This window comes from Stomoxys calcitrans, chromosome 4 (genome assembly GCF_963082655.1).
Source record: "Stomoxys calcitrans chromosome 4, idStoCalc2.1, whole genome shotgun sequence".
Taxonomy (NCBI): Eukaryota; Metazoa; Arthropoda; class Insecta; order Diptera; family Muscidae; genus Stomoxys; species Stomoxys calcitrans.
In genome coordinates, this window is record NC_081555.1 from 79445584 (window position 1) to 79456829 (window position 11246).

At 41.4% G+C, this 11246-nt stretch overlaps 1 protein-coding gene across 1 annotated transcript; it reads left to right on the forward strand.

The window, feature by feature from the left end:
* The first annotated feature begins 982 nt into the window (after positions 1–982).
* On the forward strand, positions 983–10258 carry LOC131997260 (uncharacterized). Its single transcript, XM_059367913.1, has 2 exons — positions 983–993; positions 9444–10258. The coding sequence occupies exon 2, from the start codon at positions 9451–9453 to the stop codon at positions 10072–10074; it is 624 nt and encodes a 207-aa protein (XP_059223896.1). The 5' UTR covers positions 983–993; positions 9444–9450; the 3' UTR covers positions 10075–10258.
* The last annotated feature ends 988 nt before the right edge of the window (positions 10259–11246 follow it).

Here is an 11246-nt window from a genome sequence, read left to right on the forward strand (position 1 = left end):
AAGCCATTAATCGGCTTGTTGTGCCCTCTAAATACAAACAAGTAAAAGCGTGCTAAGTTCGGCCGGCCCGAATCTTGGGAACCCACCACCATGAATCCTGCTAAAATTTTATAAAAAAACAATTTATTTGAAGGCATAATTTAATTCTACATAACAAACTTCTGTCAAACCAGCAAAAATTGGAACTTCTAGGAACCGAACAATGATGATCGAGAGAGCGGTTTACGTGGGAGCCATATAAGGTTATAGACTGATTTGGACGATATTTGGCGAGCTATGCACAAGCCTCCTATGTGTCTTGTAATGATACGGAAAGCTTTACTGACCTACTTCTTACTTCCTTTCAGTAGTAGCCTCTTCTTCTCAAGATCCTGTTCTTCCCACAGGATTTTCGTCCTCCTACCGATTGTTTCGTTGTTCCAAAGTGCAACATGTACGTTTGTCGCCCACGCCCTTAACCCAGACTACGTGAGTATTTAATGACATTTTCAATTAATTGAAGCGTAATTTATTCCGACTCAGTGACATGTAGCTACTATTTTGCTTCTAGAACTCAGTACCACTTCTATGGAATGTGGTCGCTTTTTCTTTGTTACCACTTTTGTACCCTACACCAATACTGTGTTACAGTGTATAATAACTTAGGGAAATTGTTTGTTACACTCAGTAGGAAGAGAGCTAGAGCCACAGATATGTATACCGATCGGCTCAGATTTAGATATATCCGTCTGTCCATGTTTATTTGTGAACTATATATATATATGGACAAATTTGAATTTGTCCCTTTAATTTAAGTACAATCTATCGTAGAATAAGTCGAAGTATATGAAGTCAAATTGTGAATTGTAAATGAATTTGTAGCACGTAAGAAAATATCTATTAGCACTAAGTGTATATATTGTGAATTTCTAATCTTAAGCCATTTTTAGTACTTAAGCTCATCTGCAATTCTTTTACTAATGAACTCGCCACTTCTTCTACAACCGCAGCAAGGTGAGCAACACATCTCTACTCTTTCTCTCATAATAAAACTAGTGTCTCTATATCCATACCCGAACTTTACCATTGCGTTATTTTTTTTCTAACTCTTTTTCATTGGGTTTACCTTCTCGTCATCTAACTTATTATTCCTCGCTCTATGAGGAATAATAAGACTAGTTCATCGCATATTATTACAGTCCACACAGCATCGACTGAGGGAATTCCGCCAGTGACGTCACCGCCTCTCTTTTCTCAAAGCAACAGCCGCTCTAACCCCGCTTCACGTCTAACTGGAAAGCCCCCACTCCTGTCCATGGTCCTTCGAAACCGTTCACTGAGTTAACCATCAATTGAGGTAAATCCCATCTGCAGTGTCTAGCATACGTAGATGTGTGTCATTGTTTCGGTAAGTGAAACCACATAAGTTGTCTAAGAAGTCAAGTCAAACAAAACAAAAAGACATAAAAAGGCAGCATACATTACATACACACTCAAAAAAAAAAAAAAAAGAGAAAGAATAAAGGAGTTAGTGCCACACAGAAAATTTACAAAAGGTCAAAATCGCATGTGAAAATTAAAAAACGCATTTTTAAATGCGGAGTGAAACAGGGGAAATTCTACGTAAAATCCCTTAAAAAAGAGATAAAATTTGTCATACTGCGAAGATTATCAGCTCGTCTCTATTTTTCTCAAAAAGTGTGTATGTAAATGCCTATATCTATATACATAAAAAGATAGAATCGTCAATTGTGAGAGGAAAGTGCTAAAAGTGCAAAGAAGTGTTGTTTCTGTCTGTCCTCATGTGTTGGACACGGTGAAAAGTGCTGAAAATAACGTTATTCAAAACATATTTTTACCCGTCTCTGAAAATTGCTTAAAAGTAGTGTTATTTTGTTCGTTGCCATAAATCCCGTTAAAGTCAAATGAAAGTCGTTTAAAGTCTACATAACGGATTATGATTACAAGAAAAAGTACATAATTTATACCAAAAACATAAGATTCGGTAATACATAGGCGGTTCTATATACAACACAAAGTTCAACGATCGTTTCGTACAGTATATAAGGGAACGGAGATTAATGTTAGCTCTCTCATTAGATTGGTATTGAGAAGAGAACAAATAACTAAACTGCAACAGGAAAGGCCAATGCCAACCACGAATGAAGAGCAAAGGAAAAGAAGAAGCACTCAGACAGACAGACACACACTTACAAGAAGAAGAATTTATTACATTTAAATAGATTTGAAGCTAAATGGAAATGAAATAATTAAAAGGAAAACAAAGGGCAAAATTTAAAAGAAGTGTAAAAAAAATAATATCGCACTTATTGAAACACTAATTCTAAATCACAGCACTATAGTTTTTATTGCACGGCTCCCTCACAAAAAAAACGTACATTATTGCACGATTCTATCTCCATTTACATTTCAAGTATAATCACCATCATCCACCTGCGACAAACGTAAACAAAAAAAAGAAAAAACAACCACGAACCTATCAAAGCAACTGGGTTACGAAAAAAAGAGAAAATTAAACTGAAGACATAAAGCGTAAATAAACAAAGTGAAAAAAACATAAACGCCATTCTCCGCTTAAGCTTTGTTATTGGCAAGTATGAGTGTATGTTTGTTCAAGGGGTCTCGTCCGTGCTGCTTACTCCCTACGCATTGACTCTGTCGCTGCTCAACAGGCAGAGCCCACGCGTTCAGCCACCTGATACACACACGTACATATGTAGGCAGGTTGGTTCGCTCTCACTAGAAGTGGTCATATGAGGATCAAAACAAACCACCAAATACGCGGTGTTGCCAGACTAGGGGGTTGGTAATATGTTGTGGGATTCATGTTTTTCTGAAAAAATTTCCGCGCTTATGTAAGTTGACGGAAAACCAACCCGTCCATAGAAATAGAATAGAAGTTTGGGAGTAGAAGAACAGTGGTGTTCATATAACGCCAGCAGACATACACTCGGAAAAAAAAGATAAAAAATAAATAAATAAATGTTGGATAAATACAGCGGCAGTGCATTCGTGGAGATTTACCTTTCAATTCATATGTAATCTGAATTGATAAGCAGGAATAGTTTACATACTAACAGAGTCAATATATATATTAACTAACCCTTTTCATTACAAATCATATACGTATTGTTTACCTGATTTTCAGCCTTTGTGTGAACTTGTTTAACAAGTTAAAAATTTTTTTATGAATTAAACAGAGATATTTGAAGAAATTTTTGGGGTTATAATAGCGTATGTGTTTTTACAATTTTTGGAAATTGATATACACATATGATCAAGAAACCAACTCCAAGTAAATTTCAACAACTACCATCTGCAGGTGTTGTGAATTATTGAATACCCTAATTGCCCAAGTCTCTTAATGCACTTTCCTATACAGTAGGGGTTGCTCTATTGGACCGCGTTTCACAAGTTTGGTGCATTCAATAGAAATTTAATTTTCAGACACCACTGGTCCATCCTATTACGCTCATGTCGGAGATTTCAGTCCCTCACTGTGAATTATTTGGGTTGACTCTGAAATTTTGCCTTTGGTATTGTCGCTTTGAGTCTAAGACTACCCTTTAGACGCCCGCAAAGATTCTGAATTTTTAATTATATTTGGCATATGATGCAAGACCCGCTACTTTAATTATTCAGAATATTGTCACCTCCCTTGTTAGCGGAACAATTTTGACTATTCATCGGAGCTTTACGCTTGCACTCAATTCAATCGCAAATCAAAATTGTTTCTATCTCCCTGTGTTTCCAGAGGCAAACGGAATTTCTTACGACTTTTTACCAAATAATTCTACCAAATAATTCTGCTACGCTAGGTTTGTTTTCAGACCGGAATTTTCAGACTCTTCGCTTACTCACCCACTTTCTCATCGTACACTGTGTTGTACGCTTACTCGCTCTCTTTGCCCTCGTTCACTTTATTTTACGGAATCAGTACATGATGAGCTTGGAAAACGCAACGGCAGACTTGGCGTCACAGCCTTCAGTATCTAATCCTTTATCGAATTCCGCTTCCGCAATCAAAACTTCGTCGAGCCATGACAAGTTTCTTTTCGATTGTGACCATTTGATCAACTTTTGCACTCAGTTTGAACAGAGTGACATTCAGGATCAAACTGATTCGGTATTGGAAGTGAAATTGGAAGATCTCGAGAATCGGTGGCAACGACTGCAGGCTACCTATGAAGGTCTCATGCTAGCTCCAAGGAATGTCTATACCAAAGACTTCCGGGAGAATGCTAGAATTAATTTCAATGCTAGCTCCGAGGCCTATTACACGGCGAGGTCCCAAATCCTAGATATTCTAAGAATGTCAGGTGGAAATTCTCGCCAAAACGCGAGACATAGCCTTATTCCCGCTTACATTCCCCAGCCTTCGGTTAACCACTCTTCTCAAGATGTTGCCAACAGTTACATCAAAGTCCCGCCATGTGATACAGAGGTATTTAAAGGAGGTTACGAAGAATGGCCGTCATTCCGTGACATGTTCACGGCGGTTTACGTCAACCATCCGAAATTGACAAGAGCTCAGAAATTGTATCATTTGCGGAACAAGACTAGGGGTGCGGCCGGCGCCATAGTCAAAAGATACACTCTTTGCGACGAAAACTTCGAGCTCGCTTGGAGTGCTCTAAAGGCTCGCTATGAGAACAAGCGAGTCTTAGTAGATAATCAGTTAAAGATTCTCTTCAACATTCCTTCAGCTTCTGTGGAGAACAGTGAGGCAATTCACAAAATTCAATCCACCGTGAATGATTGTCTCTGCACTCTCAAGACTCTTGACGTCAATGTAGAAAGCTGGGATCCCATACTGCTATACTTGGTTTCGACCAAGTTGCCAGATGAAACGCTGGCTCTGTGGGAACAATCCCTCAGATCTCATCGCGATCTTCCTACCTGGAATCAGCTCGATGAATTTCTCATCAACAGGTATGAAATCGTGGAACGGCTCTCGAGCATAAAAGCCACAAAGACCAGAAGTTCGCTCCCGTCTCAAAGCAGTGGTAAGATTCAAACTTATCACTCGCAAGAAAAGCTAAGCTCTTCTTGCCCCCTGTGCAGTTCCGACCACACAATAAGGAGTTGTGGACAGTTTCGGAAATATACTGCACAACAACGCATAGATTTTGCATACAAACACAAATTGTGCATAAACTGCCTCTCCTCGTCTCATCTCAAGACAAATTGCAAGAGCGTGAACACTTGCATCATTTGTCATAAGCCACATCACTCTCTGCTTCATCTAAGAGGTAAGCCAGAAGAAAAAACTGAGGATAATACAATCCATTCTGGTCACGAGGATGACAAGGGTCAAATAAAATCTTCTGGCATAAATTTAAGAAACACGTCTCATAATGAAGCTCCCTCAACTTCAGCCGCAAGGCGATCCTCACAGGTTCAGGCCAATTTTTCGGCCAACAACGACATGATTTTGTTACGAACAGCTCTAGTTCGTGTTGAACATCAAGGGGAGTTATTTACGCTAAGAGCTCTTATTGATCCCGGGTCTCAACGGACCTTTATAACACAGAGAATTCAGAAGCGCTTGCAAATTCCCACTTCTAAAGCGCATTTTGAGATTTTTGGAATTGGCGAACAGACTCAGACGTCGAATAAAGAATGCCAACTAGTCATTGTTGCGGAGAAATACGATGTCCGCTTTTCAGTCTCGGCAATAGTATTGCCTAAAATGACATAATGGCTTCCGTCCGTATCGTTCGAAATCTCAAATCCCTCAGAGTTGGAGGAGCTAGATCTGGCCGATCCAAATTTCAATAAATCCGCTCAAATTGACCTGATTTTAGGCAATGATTCGGAACGATTCATAAATATTGAAGGTATCAGGAAGAATATATGTGGCGATACCTCAGCATACAATACAGTTTTTGGCTGGGTATTGAGCGGTCCAATGCAAACTGAGAGAATTTTCTCATTTTCCACAAACGTGGTTGAATCCGAAGATGTGAAAATAAGCGAACTTCTAAGAAAATTCTGGGAGCAAGAAGAGGTACCTATGGCTCCCCCTCTTTGCAAAGAAGATCAGTTTTGTGAAGAGTTCTACTGTAAAACTACGTCCAGATCCCCGGATGGTAGATACGTCGTGAGACTGCCTTTCAAAGCAGAATTCTCCGACGCCCTATCTCTTGGCTCATCCCGTTTTCTAGCGCTAGCTCAGTACAATCGGATGGAGACAAAGCTCTCTGATGATCCCGAGCTAAACACCGAGTACAATTCAGTGTTAAACGAATATATTTCTCTCGAACATGCTCAGGAGACCTCGTCTCAGGAGATTAACTGCGGTGGAAAATACAATTCCTTTTATCTCCCTCACCACGCAGTTGTCCGACCAGAGCACAAGTCCACGAAAGTGAGAGTCGTGTTCAACGCATCTCGCAAGAGCAAATCGGGTTACTCTCTGAACGATGTCCTCCACACTGGGCCTACACTACAAACCGATTTGACATCTGTGATCCTCAGCTGGCGTAGATACCGATATGTGTTCTGTGGGGATATTCAAAAGATGTATAGGCAGATATGGCTACATCCTATCGATAGAGCATATCAGCGAATACTTTTCAGACCGGATCCTAAGGGACCGGTGAGAGATTTTGAACTGAAAACAGTTACCTTCGGCCTGAATTGCGCACCGTTTTTGGCGATTCGCACCCTCTTACAACTTGCCTCTGACTCTGAGAACGAATTTCCCAATGTCGCGAAAGCATTGAGGAAAGAGACATATGTCGATGACATTTTGTCCGGCGGCTTCTCTATAGAGGACACCATTCGGGCGCAAGAGGACTTGAGATCAGTTCTTAAGCAAGCGGGGTTTTCTCTCGTCAAGTTGACTGCGAACGATCCACAGTTGCTCGCGCATCTCCCACCGGAGAGTCTGTATGACTCTGATTTCCTACGCTTCGATGAATCAAGCACTACCAAGACACTTGGTATCAGGTGGAACGCGCTCACTGATTCGTTTAGTTATACCCTCGGCCCTTTACCGACAGACCAGCCCATGAGCAAACGCAAGGTCCTCTCTGCCGTCGCGCAATTGTTTGACCCTGCAGGATGGGTTGCCCCTGTAGTGATCAGGTCGAAGATACTGATACAGCAACTTTGGCTAGAAGGGCTGGATTGGGATGACGAACTCGGCTCAGAGACCCTGCTGAAGTGGAATTCTCTAGTGAATGATTTGAATCACATCGGGGCGATTTCCATACCTAGATGGCTACAGTATCATCCCTCTGATACCGTGGAGCTTCACGGGTTCTCTGACGCGTCTCAAGCAGCAATGTGCGCATGCTTGTACATTCGGTGTCAAACCTCCAACTCGGTTGTTTTCTCGAATTTGCTCGTCGCAAAGAGCAAAGTAGCCCCACTGAAGCCTGTGTGCCTGCCACGTCTAGAGCTCAACGGAGCGTACCTCCTCGCAAAGCTTGTCAATTTTGTATTATGCACTTTCGATCTAGACATTAGTGGCATAACTCTCTGGACGGACTCATCCATTGTCCTTGGTTGGTTAACAAAACCACCATGGACATGGGAAACGTACGTGGCAAATCGGACGTCCAAAATTCATGACCTTCTTCCAGGGGGGACATGGCGGCATGTCCCTACTCATGACAATCCAGCGGACCTCGGCACAAGAGGTTGTAGGCCGCAGGACCTCCCCTGTAACTCATTGTGGTTTCATGGCCCGAATTGGCTGACGAACCCACCGTCAGAATGGCCGAACAGGAACCCTTTGGTTTCCCCGGAAATAGGGAAGCGCCTGGATATCCAGGTTATACATGAGACAGTAGAAGATTCAGACCTCTTGCTCAGATTCTCTTCGTACCCGCGAGCACTGAGGGTAGTCTCCTACATATTCAGATTCTACCATATCTGCCTTGGTAGATCTAGAGGTGACACAAGAAACTCCTCTCCCATTCTTACCCAAGATGAGGTAAGGCACACCAAATCCCGTTTAATAAGGTTAGCCCAGATGAAATGGTACCCTGAGGAATACAAGCAGGTTAGTAGGGCTGAGGAATTGTCCAACAAAAGTTCACTACAATGTCTGAACCCCTTCTTAGATCGGGACAAAGTCCTACGCGTTAATGGCCGACTCGCGGCCTGTTCTTTACCCTACAACGAACGATTTCCCATCATACTGCCGGGGAACTCTCGCCTTTGCCATTTATATTTGCTCCATTTGCACGAGTTTCTCGCCCACGGTGAGTGCATTCTCATGTGTCGTATGATTCAAACAGAGTTTTACGTCTCACGACTCAAGCCGAGAGTGAAGAACATCATTCATAAATGCAAGACTTGCATCATTTTTAAGAAGAGACCGTGCGTCCAAATAATGGCTCCGCTCCCCCCTGACAGATGCACTATTACACCAGCATTTCACGTGACTGGTATAGATTTTGCAGGACCTTTTGAAATTAAGGTTTCATCCCTGCGCCGATCCCCTCTCCTGAAAGGCTATGTGAGCATTTTCGTGTGCTTCGCTACCAAGGCCGTACATTTAGAGCCATGTTCCGAGCTCTCCACAGCAGCATTTGAAGCCGCATTCTCTCGTTTCCTTGGGAGGCGAGGCCTACCTAGAAAGGTAGTGTCTGATAATGGGAGAAATTTCGTAGGGGCCAGTCGCAAAATGCTTAGAGAATTTAGAAGTTTTATTCAGGTGGCGGCAAGCGACATTGCGGAAAAATATGCTACACAGGGTTTCGAGTGGCAGTTCATACCCCCTCATGCTCCACATATGGGTGGCCTTTGGGAGTCGGCTGTTAAATCTTTCAAGCACCATTTCAAAAGAGTAGCTGGGGCTCATTTGTTTACCTTCGAGCAGTTTTCGACCGTCCTTGCTCGAATTGAAGGAGTTCTAAACTCACGGCCCATCTCCGCTATCTCTGAGGATCCTAATGATCTCACAGCCCTAACACCCGGACACTTTTTGAAAGGTGCTCCAATCATGGCATTTCCCGAGCCTAGTGCTGATGACATTTCCCTGGTGAATAGGTGGTTGAAGCTTAAGGCAATCCATCACCAGTTTGCTATACGATGGAAGGAAGAATATCTGAGGACGCTACAGAAGCGATATAAATGGAAAACCGCTTCACCCAACATAAGGGTCGGCGATCTTGTGGTCGTAATGGATGATCTACTACCGCCTAGCGAATGGCGATTAGGAAGAGTGGCCAAGACTCACAATGGTTCGGACAAGAACATTAGGGTAGCCGACGTAAGAATTGCATCGGGAGTCATTACGCGACCGATTGTTAAATTATGCCACTTACCTTTGCTCAACCAACCCCAATAGAAATCCTAGTATAATACTATCTCGATGCATCATTGTGTTTGCTAAACCATCTTATCACTCATCTTATCTCGTTCTCATAGGCTCTGTGTCACTTGTTGATTGCATTACCAAATCATTAACATCTGTCTTCTTTCAGGTCAAATATGAATGCCCAAGATTTATACAAGTGCATGCTTTGCAAAAAACGTCATGCCCTCAGGTTCTGCCCACAATTTATACTGATGACTGTAGAAGACAGGAGAGCCGCCGTTCGACAACACCGTTACTGTCGAAATTGTCTGGCAAAAAGCCATTCTGTAGTAGAGTGTCAGTCGACGGATAGGTGCCGAAAATGTGGGTTTCAGCATCATACAATGCTGCACCCACGAAAACTTGTACTGAAGTCAAAAAGCTCCAACGCCGCCTCCAAGTCGCACTCATCTAACCAACCAACTTCATCTCGGCCCCAAAGAAATCCAGCAGCACAGTCCAATGCCACAGCCAAATCACGCCTTGGCCAACGTCAGCACTCAGCTTCGGCTGGCCAACAACAACAACAACAAAGGCGAGCCAAAAGGCACAATAAACCAAAGGGTCAAAGAAGCCACCAACAACAACCACCCAAGCACCAACGAAAATTGAAGACCCAAAAGTCCAACAAAGAGCGCCCACTAACTCCACAACCCAACTACTTAATTTTATCTGAAGCCATCAAGTCGTTGGCAACAGTGTTATGCGCTTCACCAAATCTTGCGCAAGCGCAAGGCCGGCGCCATGGACAAATTTGAATTTGTCCCTTTAATTTAAGTACAATCTATCGTAGAATAAGTCGAAGTATATGAAGTCAAATTGTGAATTGTAAATGAATTTGTAGCACGTAAGAAAATATCTATTAGCACTAAGTGTATATATTGTGAATTTCTAATCTTAAGCCATTTTTAGTACTTAAGCTCATCTGCAATTCTTTTACTAATGAACTCGCCACTTCTTCTACAACCGCAGCAAGGTGAGCAACACATCTCTACTCTTTCTCTCATAATAAAACTAGTGTCTCTATATCCATACCCGAACTTTACCATTGCGTTATTTTTTTTCTAACTCTTTTTCATTGGGTTTACCTTCTCGTCATCTAACTTATTATTCCTCGCTCTATGAGGAATAATAAGACTAGTTCATCGCATATTATTACAGTCCACACAGCATCGACTGAGGGAATTCCGCCAGTGACGTCACCGCCTCTCTTTTCTCAAAGCAACAGCCGCTCTAACTGGAAAACCCCCAATCCTGTCCAATATATATATATATATATATATATATATATATATATATATATATATATATATATATATATATATATATATATATATACAGCGGTCAAAAAAAGTATTCATCATTCAATGTTTTTTTTTTAATAAGTCTACAAAAGACAATTGGAATAAAAACATATTAAACTAATGATGCAGTAGTGCTTGTGTGATATATATGTACACAATTTCATTGTTTTTAAAGAAAAAAATAGTATTTATTGGAACAAAAAGGGCCATTTTGCAGCTGAACACAAAAAATTAAACAAAAAAAGTATTCATCATTGCAAAAAAACAAAAAAATAAATAACATAATTTAAAAAAATTAATACTTTGTTATTCGACCACCGCGTCTTATAACTTCTTTTAAACGGTTTGACATCGATTGGACTAATTTAGCGGTTATATTTTGGTCTATATTAGTCCATTCCTCCATTATCACCTGTTGCATTTGACTCTTGCTCGAAAAATTGCGCGTTCTCAATTTGCGTTCGAGATGTTCCCAAAGATGTTCAATTGGGTTCAAGTCGGGACTTTGAGGAGGAGTTTTAATGACTTTGGGGCAGTTATACAGCATCCACATATTGGTATTTAAAGCAGAATGTTTGGGGTCATTATCTTGATAATATTGAAAGTTATTACCAAGCCCAAGTTTT